The sequence below is a fragment of the Sporothrix schenckii genome (genome assembly GCF_000961545.1).
Source record: "Sporothrix schenckii 1099-18 chromosome Unknown Cont41, whole genome shotgun sequence".
Classification (NCBI taxonomy): domain Eukaryota; kingdom Fungi; phylum Ascomycota; class Sordariomycetes; order Ophiostomatales; family Ophiostomataceae; genus Sporothrix; species Sporothrix schenckii.
Genome location: NW_015971142.1, coordinates 4,145,672 through 4,159,702, shown reverse-complemented (window position 1 = coordinate 4,159,702; position 14,031 = coordinate 4,145,672). Strand labels below are relative to the sequence as shown.

The 14,031-nt window shown below is 58.3% G+C and overlaps 5 protein-coding genes across 5 annotated transcripts; 3 read left to right on the top strand and 2 right to left on the bottom strand.

Annotated features, from left to right (window-relative positions):
* Window positions 1-543: 543 nt before the first annotated feature.
* Window positions 544-2,211, bottom strand: SPSK_07386 (uncharacterized protein; the record flags this gene model as incomplete). The annotated part of the gene is made up of 1 exon (XM_016734049.1): window positions 544-2,211. One exon carries the CDS (start codon window positions 2,209-2,211, stop codon window positions 544-546), a length of 1,668 nt encoding a protein of 555 aa, XP_016591646.1.
* Window positions 2,212-4,062: 1,851 nt separating this feature from the next.
* SPSK_07282 (aspartic-type endopeptidase) lies at window positions 4,063-5,916 on the top strand (the record flags this gene model as incomplete). Its single annotated transcript, XM_016733946.1, has 1 exon — window positions 4,063-5,916. The coding sequence occupies one exon, from the start codon at window positions 4,063-4,065 to the stop codon at window positions 5,914-5,916; it is 1,854 nt and encodes a 617-aa protein (XP_016591645.1).
* A 1,899-nt stretch (window positions 5,917-7,815) lies between these two features.
* Window positions 7,816-9,522, top strand: SPSK_07367 (high affinity methionine permease; the record flags this gene model as incomplete). The annotated part of the gene is made up of 1 exon (XM_016734031.1): window positions 7,816-9,522. The coding sequence occupies one exon, from the start codon at window positions 7,816-7,818 to the stop codon at window positions 9,520-9,522; it is 1,707 nt and encodes a 568-aa protein (XP_016591644.1).
* A 1,182-nt stretch (window positions 9,523-10,704) lies between these two features.
* Window positions 10,705-12,228, top strand: SPSK_07456 (MFS transporter; the record flags this gene model as incomplete). Its single annotated transcript, XM_016734118.1, has 1 exon — window positions 10,705-12,228. The coding sequence occupies one exon, from the start codon at window positions 10,705-10,707 to the stop codon at window positions 12,226-12,228; it is 1,524 nt and encodes a 507-aa protein (XP_016591643.1).
* Window positions 12,229-13,087: 859 nt separating this feature from the next.
* On the bottom strand, window positions 13,088-13,577 carry SPSK_10808 (small subunit ribosomal protein S21e; the record flags this gene model as incomplete). The annotated part of the gene is made up of 2 exons (XM_016737076.1): window positions 13,088-13,237; window positions 13,464-13,577. 2 exons carry the CDS (start codon window positions 13,575-13,577, stop codon window positions 13,088-13,090), a joined length of 264 nt encoding a protein of 87 aa, XP_016591642.1.
* Window positions 13,578-14,031: the final 454 nt, after the last annotated feature.

Here is a 14,031-nt window from a genome sequence, read left to right as displayed (position 1 = left end):
CGCCATTTTATTTTCTTTTGGTTTATATTTTCATCGTCTATTACGACCATTTGCACATTCTCTCGGGCGTTCGTACGCATCAAGCAGGGGAAGGACTACGCATATACCGGGGCATTAATGTTGTTTTGCAGGTGATACCATTTACTGGCGGGATTATCTTTTTCTTTTTCCTTTTTCCTTTTTTTTTTTTGCAATTGCTTTCTTCTGTGCTCTTGTGGGTTTCTACTTTTGGCCATTTCATTCTTGGAACATATTTTTCTCTTTGGATCGTACAAAGTTCAATATACCCAGCATATTCCCATATGTTTTTGCGGCTATCATATCACCCATACTGACAAAGCAACCTTGGAGAGAGCAGACGAGTTTCCTTGAAGGAAAGCCAACGCTGGTATATTACTACACTAACAATTACCCAAAGAGACACCTGTGCAGCCACACAGCGCTATTTATCCAGATCCAAAGTTTCTCGAAACGCCATGCAAATGCTGAAGCTATCTAAACAAAACGACTCTTTTATGTGAGTTTCTTTTCCTTCTTCCGCAACTACACCTCGACGTGGCGCAGGCCCTTGTTGTACACAGACTCGATGGCCGCGCCGACGGCACGCACAAATACGTCGCTGTCAATGGCAAAATTTTCGCGGTGCCAGGAGGCGCGGCGCTCCAGGCTGCGGGTCCCCTTGCCGCCCGCCGCATCGCTCGTCTCGCCTGCCGACGACTCCTCTGGCTGAGCGGGCGCCTCCGGCGCGACGACGGGCGCCGCGGTCGTCCGAAAATAGGTCACGCCACGCATGTTTGCCAAGTTCCGGAACCCCATAAAGGTGGCGTCCATGTCGGTCGGCTGGATCTCGACGACGGCCGTCACATGCTCCCGCAGGAACATGGTGTGCGTCAGCCCCGCGCCGTGCACGCCCACGAGCACGTCCGTGTCACGAGCCAGCCGCACCTGCTCGGCAAAGGGCACGGCGGCGAAATCGACGGCCGCGACGACGGCCGTGCCGTTGTACGCGGCACGCAGCGCCTCGAGCAGCCGGTCCTGGTCGACGAGGCGGCGCGTGCCGGCGTCGTTGCGGTCGATGAAGGTGACGCGGACGGGGGCGGGCTCCTGCGGCTTCTGGGGATCGACCACCGCGGGACCGTCGTCCATGCCGTAGTGGCTGAGCACCCGCTGCACAAAGACGCGCAGCGTGTCGGACCGCGTGCAGTCGCGCGCCGCCCAGTCGTTCTGCCACAGCGGATTGCTGCCGCCGGCGAGGGGCACGACCATGTGGTGCTGCGTCTCGACGCCCGACGAGGTGTTGTAGAAGGCGCGGGCCTGCGGGTCACTGGCAATCGCGTGGAGACGGACGGGCGGGTGGCCCGACAACAGCTGCCACAGGTCAAAATAGGGCCCGTCCCGCCGGTCGTCCAGTAGCACGACCAGGACGTTGGGCTTGTCGTCGGGGAACACAACGTGCGTCCGCCGGCCAGCCGGGTCCGCCGCGTCGCGGGTGCTGCGCAGCACGTCCATGGTCATGGCCGCGGACCAGATCTCGAGCAGGCAGTGCCACGGGTTGAGCTCGCCCTCGCGCTTGACCAGCAGCGTGTAGTGGTGGCGCTGGACGGGCGGCGGGGGCCCGTCCAGGGGTGCCACATCGCCGGCGCCGACGAAGCGGACGTGGTGGTCGAAAATGTACTTGGGGCCGGTGTCGTACCAGTACTGGCGCACGCGGTGGAACGAGATGACGCCGCGCTCGGTTGCATTGGCGTCGGGCTCGACGACGTCGCAGTGAAGGACAAACTTTTGCGTCTCCGCGTCAAACACGACGCCCTGTGCGACACAGAGCGAGTCCCGCTCCTCGTCGCTCGACGTGTGGCTGTGGAAGCACGTCAGGCTCGAGCGTGAGGCGGCGTCGCAGTACTGGAAGGCGGTGGCGCGCAGGTCCGTCAGGTACTTGCGGTTGAAGCGGTCGTCGCAGAACGGCGAGGCGGGCGTGTCGGCGAGGTACTCGCCGGGGAGCGGCAGGTCGGTGACGGTGTCGGACGTTGACACCACACCAGATGGCAGCTGGCTCGGTGACCATGGGTGCAGGCCTGGGCCGGCCGAATGGCCCTGGATATCGTCGAGTGCCGACGGGGAGAGGTAGAGGTAGCCTAGGCACAGGACGAGAGACGCGGCAAAAATGGCCACGAGGACCGTGCCGCGCACCCTGAAGCCGGGTTGGAGCAGCATATCCGGCGGGTGTGTAAGGAGGAAAACCGAGAGGGGAGAAAGGGCCGGGTGTCTATCGCCGGCATGCAGCGCCAGCGCCGCGCCGGGGGTTGAGGCGGACGTTGAGGCGGAGGTTGACGTTGACGTTGAAAACTAGGGGTCTTTCGGACGCCAAAGTTTAGTGGCCGTTAGGGGCTAATTCGGTGGTGCGGGCGGATCAGTTAGTTGACGTTGTACCGATTGGCGTCGATCAACGGTGTAAAAGAAAGGTCACGATAAAAGGAACACAACACACGAGACACGAGTCGAAGCAAGAAGGAGAAAAACCAGAAACGCGTAACAAAGCAAACGGTAGGTGAAGAAATAACGAATGATGAAGGCGGCGAGGACGAAATGCATTCAGAAAAGAGCAATACGACGCAAGAGAAATACCAGGCGCCAGGCGGACCAACCAGATCTCTGAAGGAAACAGTACGGCAAGCCGCTTCTGGTTTGGCTTTCTGTGTACAACATATTTTCTTGTCTATTTTCATCTCCCTTTTCCATCTTCCTTCTCTTGCGTCTACATCAGTTAGTCCCCGTCTTCGTCAGCCACTTGTCACGGCCGTCTGTTTTGTCTCTTTGACTTTGCATTTCGCTTCGTCCAGCCCCTTCTTTCATCTCCTCGTCTCCTCCCACCCCAAACCCCTGCCAATCAATGCGGTCTTGGAGGCGCCCAACCATATCCCGCGACCCCGGCAACCCTCCCACGGCTCAAGGGCCCATATTTACAAGCGACGAGCTTAAAGTTGCCTAGGGCCTGGCCAGGCCTACCCTACGTCGTACCACTTCCGGCGCTTAACTCTGAGAGCGAGAGCAGCCGCATCGTGATGATTCCCAATTTCCCTTGTGAGCTACAAAATGACAGGCCAGTCCATTCAAAGAGGGCAGTATCTGAGAAGAAAATCAAAAATTCTATAAAAAGACAAGCACTGTCTGCTGTCCACTGTAATCCTGGGCGAATCTGCTGCTGTCACTCACGCGAGTTCTGATATTACGAAAAGGGCATCTTGGCAAGCGACGCATCGTATTTTACAAACCCCTTTTCCATCGTGACACAAACAAAACTTGGCGTCCTCCATTCGCCACGATTCAGCTCATGCACGGATCCGAACAGGGACTCCTGCTTTGTACTTGACGGTTCTCCGGACGCCCATGGCCGGCCAATAAGTGCCACTGTCGAGACGCCCACAGCTGCATATGCTCAAAACACATCCACTTCCCATCCTTGTCGATGCCAGCACATACGGGAGCAATAACGTTCTCTGGAAAAGAGAGACAGGATGCCTTGCCAGGTAACTACGGAGAACAGACGCCATTTCGTGTCCAAACATCTGTCAACATGCAATATCGACCTGCAGACGGCCAGTTTCACCACTGCATTGCCTGTCCGGAGAGGCAGACTGTACGAGGGCAGCGATGTAAACAAACAGAGCTGACGATGGGATAGGAGACAAGCGTGAAAAGCTGGGGGGCTGTAGTAATACTCGTATGGTGAGCAGATTGCTTCCTCGCCCACCTGGATGTTCTGCAGACGAAGTCCATTTCTCCTTCTTGTTCTTCTCTGACTTCCTCTACTTTCTTTTCTGTGATAATTTTATATTGACTGCTCGTTGCGTGCCTGTTTTTTTCTTTCTTTCTTTTTTCTTTTATTTTTTATACATTCTCTTAATTTGTGCTACGACTAAAGCAGTTCACGATCCCTATCCGTATCTCCTGCCTCCATTGTACTACATCAAACCTTGAGAAGAGGTAGCCGTTGAGGCATCAGTCGGTACACTGTGTCACGGTGTCTTGTGTCCCCCATTTGTGTCTGTCGACACGCTTGCGGCCATGGTCGTGCGAGGCACTGCGGCCTTGCTAGCCGGGTGTGCTCTCGCTCTTATCCACATCGACGCTGCTCTCGCCGCCAACTCGTCAACAAACTGCGCTCCAGAGCCGCTGGCCATCACGATCGGCAATGTCACGCTCTCCAACAACCAGGTCGCCCGCGGCCTCAGGCTCAGCATCGGCAGCCCGCCGCAGTCGTTTGCGTTTTTGCCGCAGTGGCCCATGAACAACAGCTTCGTCTACGGCACCGACGGCCACTGCACGCCCGACCTGTCCAGTGCAGCCTGTACGACGCTCCGCGGCGGCGCCTACGACGCGTTCTCGTCGAGCTCACGCACGGTTCCGGCCGCCGCAGCCCATCCCGTGGACGCCGCGCCGTATTCGTCGGTATCGTATGCGGCGGACACGGTTGTGCTGAATGCGTCGTCGGGCAGCGTCCAAAACGCCACGGCGTCGACGAGCCTCACCCTCACCGGCTTCCCCATGGGCGTGCCGCTCAACGACCTGGGCCAGCAGGGCTACCACCCGATGAACGCCGTCGGCCTGGGCTTCAACTCGACGCTGCTCAGCGCCCTCAAGGCCTCGGGCCGCATTGCCAGCCGCACCTGGAGCATGTTCTGGGGCCGCGACGGCGCGGACCAGACGGGGCAGATGGACGGCGTGTTTGTGCTGGGCGGCTACGACAGCGCCAAGGTGGTGGCGGCGCAAAAGTACACGCTGCCGCTGGCGGGCGCGGCGTCCGTCTGCTCGTCGCGCATGGTGCTGTCCATTACGGACCTGGTGCTCAACTTTGCCAACGGCACCAACGCCAGCCTGTTTCCGCGCGCGGCGTCGACGGCGCTGCAGGCCTGCATCACGCCCGACTACCCCGTGCTCATGACGCTACCCGCCAACCCCTACTTCCAGGCCCTGGAGACGCTGACCAACACGTCCATCCCCGCACGGTCGCAGGGCCTCGCCTTTTTCGCCAACCGCTATCTGCCCGGGGCGGCGCCGTACACGGGCGACCTGACCCTCACCTTCCAGTCGGGGCTCGCGGTGCGCATCCCCAACGACCAGCTCATCGTGCCGGACCGCACCATCGACGCGAAGACGGGCCAGATCCAGGCCAACAGCAGCGGCATGGACACGACCATCCTGGCCATCCAAGACGTCAACGCCGACGACATGACGCAGCTGGGCCGCCCGTTCCTGTCGGCCGCCTACGTCATGCTCAACCAGGACGCCAACACGTTTACCCTGTGGCAGGCAAACCCCACGACGCAGCGCCGGCTAGTGGCCGTCGACGAGACCAATGCGGATGTGGCGGCCGCGTGCGCGACGACGGGCAGCGCCAACGCCACGGCACCCGCCAACGGGACGTCGTCCACAGGTGAGACGACGCCGGAGAGCAGCAGCAGCAACAACAGCAACGCGCACAAGCTGTCGACGGGTGCCATTGTGGGCGCCGTGGCCGGCGGCGCCGTCCTCGTTGCCGCACTCATTGGCGTGTCCGTCTTCTACTGCCTGCGCCGTCGGCAGCGGAGACGAATCGTGGCGACCACCGCCGCCATTGCCGCAGCCGCCGAGACAGCACGCAGAAAATTCGACCCGGGACGGCCCATGACCGAATCCACAACCGAGCTGACGGGCGAGGCCATTGCCACGTCGCAGCCACAGCTGTTCCACCAACTGGACGCCCAGGACGTCCGCGACATGAAGGATACCAAGGCGGGCTACTACTTCTACCAGCAGAATCAGCAGCATCCGCCGATGGAGATGGAGGACTCGTCGCATATCGAACTGAGGGATCTACAGAACATGGCACCAAGGTATGAACAGCGACGACAAACGCCGCAGTATGAGCTGCAAGGGTAGGAGGTCCAACGAGTTGTTGGAGGGGTAATAAAGAAAAGTGTATACGGCGTAATTACGTGTTAAATGAGTTTGGAGTAGCAAATTGTATTGTGACAAAACATGGCGTGGAGCGTTATTTTTATTTTTATTTTTATTTGTCTTGATTCATCCGCCATTTGTTCTTAAATTATGTTCTTCAAATGAATGAAGCCATTTCAATTCTCGTCGTTTTGTACTTTCACGACACTTTGTTCTACCATTCATCGCGTCAATATTGGCAATGGTTACTGTCAAATCATATGCATTCTCGTCATCCGTTATTTCGTACACCGTAATTACACTTCCAGTTAAGCTCACGGTGCCCTACGGAAGCAGCCGCTAGGCTAGGGGTTGGCCAGCGCCCGCTGCAACGTATGACAGGGCCTTGGCAAGACCCAATCGGGAAGGATCACGGCTTACACCAGCCACTGAGTAATGACGACGTAGGCCAGACAAGATATTACTCAACTACGAGAATTGTGAATGGCTTACGGCGTACGACATACAGGTCTCGGTGAGCGACCACGTCGACGGTCGCGCACGTGCTGGCTCTAGATTCAAGTTCGTAACCATTGGTTTTCATCTCATTGCCCACGTCTCATCTATCCCCGTTGGTCAGTCAAAAGGCGTCCCATAGTCGACCAGTCTACGATGTAAGGTGACCTTGCATTTCTTTCTTTCTGTTTTTTGTGTGGGACCTTCGCCCACGGCAACGCCGATGCTGGTGCGATTGTGCCATCGCCGCGACGCCCAGGAGGATGCGTGTTCTCCACAGGTCCTGGGAATACGGCAGCAGCTTCCTCATCGGGGACAAAACGGCGGCAAAAAAACGTCTCCAGCCGATGGCGTTTTTTAGGATATGCTTGTTTTGCGTGTTGTGGGCGAGAACAGTCTCTGGTCGAGCGATGGCGTGTGTTCGATCGACCGTTGCAGCGGAGTCGGCGGTGGCCAATGGGCGAGCGAGCGACTGACGCCATTGGGCACGGACGACTGCAGAGTCTTCTGTACTCTGGAGTAGGAGTAAGCGGGACGAAAGTACCGCCTGCAGCCAACAAGCCACCGAAGCTTATCTTTCTTGTCGTTTCTTGGCTGAGGGCGGGTGGGTGTGTGGTTGTGTTGACTCGCCCTTCGTTGTACTCGATCTATTTCGGAGAGAGGTACAACAGACTCCGTATGAAGTACCTCCTTTCTACGACCTTGTTAGCTTCATGTCGAGTCGTGGATGTCATGGACGAAGACGTGTCGTGGCCCGTCGCCCACAAAAAATTGAGGCCAAAGACTGACATGGAGCATTCTTGGTATTGCACTTTTAAAGGAACAATGTCGTTATTGGCAAGGCGTTTTCGACGCTTTTATTGTCGCTGTTCACAATGTGTCGACCGTCTCCTTCAGACCTTGCCGCCTCCTTGCGAGTATCCGTTCCGTACCTTTGCCCGCCTTCGAAATGCATCTTCAGCTGACTTCCTGCTAACCGCCTTTATCCATGATCGCCGCCCTGCCCATCCCCCTACTTGCATCCTTGAAACAAACCACAGACCACAGACCACAGACCACAGACCACAGCATTTAGGGCTTGCTCGCTCGTCGTCGTCGTCGTACGCAGGTCGAGTCGCACGAGATCGTCGTCCCCGTCTGCCTGTCGTGTGTTGTGTCACGTTCCCCCATTCTTTCTGCCGCATGTGTGCCTGCACAGTGCGTTGTATTAATATAGACCATTCCCGGCGCCCACCGCTGTCGTTTATGTGAGGCTGTTTCTCTCTCTTGGGTTTGGTTATTCTACTTTACCGTCATCTTTGGCCCCGTCCATCTCCCGCGTCGACCTTTCCTTGGCGTTTCGTCCTATTTCCCGACACCCACAGCATCGCAACATCATCGTCACCAATGCCCTGGTCTAGATTCACTGGCCGCTTTCTGCCCAGCGAGCCTCCGACGTCGTCGCTGCCCGTCGGCCCTGATGGCGTAATCATCAACGACGGGGGCCCTGACAGCCCGCAATATGCCAAAGACGGCACAGTTCTGGCGACGGCCAGCCGCGGCCTGGACTCGGGCGACGGTAACGTCGATCGCCAGCCCATCCTCGAGTCGGTCGAAGCAGGCGAGCTGACGCTCGACGAGGCCGCACTCGGCGGCATGGGCCGGCACCTGGGCGTGGTGTCGACGACGTTCCTGATTGTGGGAAGAATTATAGGCACGGGCATATTCAGTTCACCTTCGTCCATCACGGCCGGGGTCGGCAGCGTGGGCGCGGCGCTGCTGCTGTGGGTGCTGGGGCTGGCGCTGTCGTTCTGCGGCCTTTTTGTGTGGCTCGAGTTTGGCTGCATGTTCCCGCGCAGCGGCGGCGAGAAGGTGTACCTCGAGGCCGTGTACCGCCGGCCGCGCTTCCTGGCCACCATTGTGTTTGCCGTGCAGGCCATTGCGCTGGGCTTCACGGCGTCCGGCTGCATTGTCTTCGCTACCAACATCGTCGCGGCCGCCGACCGCAACCCGAGCGAATGGGAGAAGCGCGCCATCGCCATCGGCGTCATCGTCTTTGTGACGCTGGTCCACACGTTTGTGCCGCGCGCCGGTGTGCTGCTGATGAATGTCGTCGGTTCCATCAAGGTCGTGATCCTGCTCTTCATCATCGTCACGGGCTGGGCCGTGCTGGGCGGCGCGGTCCGCCACGCTATCCCCGACCCGCACGCTAGCTTCCGCGACGCCTTTGCGCACTCGGCCACGTCGAGCAACCTGTACGCCACCGCCCTCTTTAAGGTGCTCAATTCGTACGCCGGCTGGTCCAACGCCGCCTACGTGCTCAACGAGGTCAAGCGGCCCGTGCGCACGCTCAAGATCGCCGGGCCCCTGGGCCTCGGCATCTGCGGCGTGCTGTACCTGCTGGCCAACGTGGCCTACTTTGCCGCCGCCACGCCGCAGGAGATTGCCGCCAGCGGCGTCACCGTGGCGTCGTACTTTATGCTCAAGGTCTTTGGCGCGACGGCCAGCCGCGTACTCAGCGTCTTCGTGGCCCTCTCGGCGCTCGGCAACGTACTGAGCATCACCTTTGCCCAGGCCCGCGTCAACCAGGAGCTCGCCAAGGAGGGCGTCGTGCCCTTCCAGCGCTTCTGGGCCGGCACCTGGCCAGCCGGCGCACCCTCGGCCGGCCTGCTGCTGCACTTCATCCCCAGCTTCATCGTCATCGTCGCTATCCCCTTTGGCGACGCCTTCAACTTTATCGTCGACGTCGAGGGCTACCCCAGCAGCGTCATCAACGCCTTTGTCGTCGTCGGCCTCTTTATCCTGCGCTGGCGCGCCCCGCAGGCCCCGCGGCCCTTCCGCGTCTTTTTGCCCATTGCCTTTTTGTTCCTCGTCGGCCAGTGCTTCCTGCTCGTCGCCCCCTTTTTGCGCCCGCCCGGCGGCAAGGGCGACACCAGCCTGCCCTACTGGCTCTACCCCATCATCGGCATCGTCGTGCTGCTCGCCGGCGTCGTCTACTGGGCCGTCTGGCGCCAGCTGTGGCCGCAGCTGGGCGGCTTTTCCTGGGCGCAGCGGAAGGAGACGCTGGCCGACGGCACCGTTGTCACGACCTTCTACAAGGAGAAGCGGGCCTAGTGGGAACCCGGAGAGGGGGCTTCGGTGCTGGTAGCATGTCGTGCAGTTCGTCGAATGTCGGACATGAGGTTAGGAATAAATGGAATAAATAAACTAAATGTGGGCATTGGCAGGCGAGGCTCTCGGGGGCAGGACCACCTTAGGCCCAACACGTGACCTGATGGTCGTGGCATCCCTCTCCTAACTGCCCTATTTGTTTACTGTCCCCTAGCGGTAAAGCTCTAACACCAAGGCTCGATAACAAGTCTGATTACGTAGCCCAACAAAAGATACCAGCGTTGCACCAGATATGCTAGTACTCCGTACGAATCGCCGAGTGTGATCGACTCTCAAAGATAAGGACTACAACTGCAGGTCAATTGAGGATCGACATCATCTTATCTCGGAGTGCACGACGGGCAAATCTCGGCTATGTGGCCCAAGGTGGCGTAGGCGCTGAACTGCCGGGAAGAGGAAATGCGGTGTAAACAATTCGGCGCGAAGGAAGGGGACTCCGGCGGAGGAGCACGACAAGCGGCGTCTCCGATAAACGGTCTGTGAATTAACAGATAAGCCAAACAGTCGACTTTTTGTACGGAGTACTCTGGCAAGATTAACATACTTATTTGTCAGATTTTCATGTTTGAGATGGATAAAAAACTGCACTATCTACACAACGAATTGCATGCTATGCTTGAGTTGACTTGGATATGGCCGTTGGGTCATCCTGGCCACATCTCATTCTCCCTCAATCTCAATACCTGCCGTATCGCGTGTGCCGCTTCGTGTTGTACTCATAGATTCTCTAAAAGTATTCCGCGACATCTCCGTCTGAGGATCGGAGTACGTAAATACCAGGCGATACTACGAGCGTGTCAGACTTGATCATAGTGTCGATGGCCGTTATTGATGCTCTTATTGATGCTCTCTACATGTTTTGTGTCCATCGTATGCCGGCCAGCAGCCTCTCAGTCTCTGTCCAGTCCCTTCTCACCTCACACTCACTTTACGGTATTCACCGACTCTGATCAGACTGCGGTCTCCGCCACTGTGTAACAATTGGCTGCCCAAATCGAGGCCGACGACTCATCCACCTCGACAACTTTGCATCTTCGCAGCTCTCGACATTTCATCACATTTTCTACTGTACACATTGTCCTCCTACAACTCACCTCCTACAGCCCACCACAGACCCTCACCACAATGGACAAAACAACGCTCCCCGAGGACCCAGACGGGATCCTCAGCCATGACAAGATGGCCGCCGTCGAGAGTCTGCCCAGCAGTCCCCTCGCCGTCGATGCCGACAACACGCCTGCCGTCCTCGACCACAAGGCGGAGCGCGCCCTCGTCTGGCAGTTCGACTTGCGCCTGCTGCCCGTCATGGCCATCATGTACCTCTTCAACTCGCTCGACAAGGCCAACCTCGGCAACGCCAAGACCGCCGGCCTCGAGACGTCGCTCGGCCTCGCCAGCAATCAGTACAACATCCTCCTCAGCGTCTTCTTCGTTCCCTACGTCCTGACCGCCCCCGTCCTGGGCGTCCTGGGCAAGAAGCTGGGCCCCAATCGCGTGCTGCCCCTCATGATGTTCTCGTTTGGCAGCTTCACCCTGCTGACCGCCTGCGTCCGCAACTTTGGCGGCCTCTTGGCCCTGCGCTGGTTCCTCGGCATGAGCGAGTCGGCCTTCTTCCCGCTCGTCATCTACTACCAGACCATGTTCTACCGCCGCGGCGAGCTGGCCCGCCGCCTCGCCGTCTTCTACGCCGCCTCCAACATCGCCTCTGCCTTTGGCGGCCTGCTGGCCTTTGGCGTCTTCCACATCCGCAGCGGCGTCTTTGGCGCCGCCGTCGACAACTGGCGGTACCTGTTCCTGGTCGAGGGCGCCTGTTCGGTGCTGTTCTCCGTCTTTGCCATTTGGTACCTGCCGCGCTCCGCCGCCGACGCCCGCTTCCTGACGCCCGCGCAAAAGGCGCTCGCTTACCACCGCATGGCCGTCGACAGCTCCGGCGTCGTCGACGAGCCCTTTGTGCTGCGCGACGCCCTGCGCATCTTCCGTGCGCCCACCACCTGGGTGATTCTCGCCATTGAGGTCTGCCTCGGCGTCCCGCTGCAGAGCGTCACGCTCTTTTTGCCGCAGATCATTGCGCGCCTGGGCTACGGCACCGTCAAGACCAACCTGTACACCGTCGCGCCCAACGTCGCGGGCGCCGCCGTGCTGCTCCTGCTGGCCTTTGCCAGCGACTACACCCACCTGCGCTTCCCCTTTGTGGCCGCCGGCTTCCTGTTCACCTTTGCCGGCTTTGTCGTGTACGCCGCCATCGACGTCGAGGCCGACCTGCACGTGGCCTACTTTGCCTGCTTTTTAATGACCTGGGGCACCAGCGCGCCCTCGGTGCTGCTCGACGTGCTCTACAACAACAACTTGGCCAACGAAAACAAGCGCGTCCTGCTCACCAGCGTCGCCGTCCCCGCCGCCAACGTCATGGGCCTCGTCAGCAGCAACATCTTCCGCAACCAGGACGCCCCGCGCTACGTCCCCGCGCTGGCCACGACTGCGGCCTTTGGCGGCACCGGCCTGCTGCTGACGCTGGCGCTCGGCGCGTACATGGTGTGGGACAACCGCCGCCGGGACCGGGCGCAGGGCGTCGTGGTGCGGGCCAAGGACATTCCGACGGAGAGGCTGTACGAGGGACCCGCGTCGCCGGACTTCCGGTGGTTCCTGTAGGGTCGGGTGCGTTGGCAAGGAAAGGATGGAAAGGCAGACCACCAGTTAGTACGTCGATCGCAGAGGATGAATAATAAATACAAGAAAACGCAGGCATAGCAATCACGATTACATGTCCGACCCGTATCTGTACCATGGCCCAAGTCCTGTTGACAAGACCACGGCTTTTTCAAGGCCAGAGGCACCAGGCCTCTTGAAGAGGAAGTGCATCAATCTGCGGCAACCGGAGACGATCGGTTGTAGGTTGTCGTCTCAAAGTCCGAGGATATCAGGCGTGTGCGCGCTTCTTTCCCGGGGAGGGGAGACGACACACTATCCAACGACTTTATTCCGGCCGGGGGTTGACAAGGACATCATGTCCAAGAAAGCAGAAGAAGAAAAGAAATAAGAACAAAAACATAATCACCACAACACGAAAGATAACGCTGCCTGAAAAGATTGAGAAATTTTGTTGTTTTTTTTGCATTTTTTGTTTGTACCAAAACAAAAACCTGAACCCCTTTCTCCCGCCCTTCCGTTTTTGTTCTTCTCTCGAGTAAACCGTGCCGCCTTTTGTCGTCCCAGTGACGCTCGTCGTACGTCGTGATTGTCGTCGTAATGATCGTCGAGCCAAAGAGAGACTGCGCTCGGTTGTCGCCGAGGGAAAACGAGAGGAGAGGGAAGGGTTGGTTTCCCGTCCCGGCGCCGCGGGATAAAAGTCGGTCGATAAAATAAAGAGAGACAATCGCGAGCTCGTCCGAGTGCATCGATCGGTCCGGCGATTGCGTTTGGTCATGTAGGTCGGTTTTTTTATTTTGCTTTTTGTCCTCCGCCGTCCCTTGGAGCCGTCCATCACGTTCTCCCAACCGGTAACTGAGCTTTACCGGACGGGGTTCCAGACGTTCTTCAGGAAGCCGTCGCGCTGGGCAAGGCGGTTGAAGGAGTCATCGGCCTCGCCCTGGGCGCGGATGAAGCCGCACAGAGCGTAGACCTGGTTCTCGCCGGCAATGGCGCGGCCGTTCTCGTCAACCTGTGGAAAAAGAAACAGGGTCAGCATTTTGTCTATCCTCGTGGAAAGAAAGTCCCGTTTCCCATCCTGTCTCGTCCCCGTCCTCGTCCTCCGTCCCGCCATCCCTTCTCTTGCCAACTGCCGTGTCAAACGGCCATCCGTTCCTTTCTAGCACCACCTCATCTTCCACCCATCCCGTCTCTTGCCCTCAGGACCTCCCAACCTCGCCGTCTCGAATGTGTCGTACCTTGGCAATCGAAATCTGCACCGAGCTGTGGTCCTTGGCCTTGATGATGCGGCCCGTCGCAGAGCACTTGCGCGGGACGTACAGGTCGACGATCTCACCCTTGTCGTTCTCCATGGCTGCTGATTTGTAAGAAGGAGGTGGTGGTGGAATTCGTGGGTTGAAGCGTTGGTGATGGTGACAAGAGAAAATTGTATGCAAGTGGGCGCAAATTGTGGTAGACGCTGCAAAAGAGGGTGCAATTTTCGCTAGGCCACTTTTTTGCACCCACTGCCCCGAACCACCACTGCAAGCATTGTTTGCCCACACAACAAAGCCCAGTGGGGTAGGATAATTTTTGGTCCGAGCTAAGAGTGGTGTGGAACCGAGAAACGCACAAAATTCTTTTCCCAAAATTTGCGGATTACATAATACTGGGCCCACAATTATAGGCTATTTGGGTCACCTGATGACCCATGTGACAACGCGACGCCAACGCGTGGCAAACGTTAAGTGGGACCCACTATTTTGCCAAGAGGGGCAGCGCCTGGACGAGACCACCGTGCGTGTCGACCGCAATTGCTTCACAATT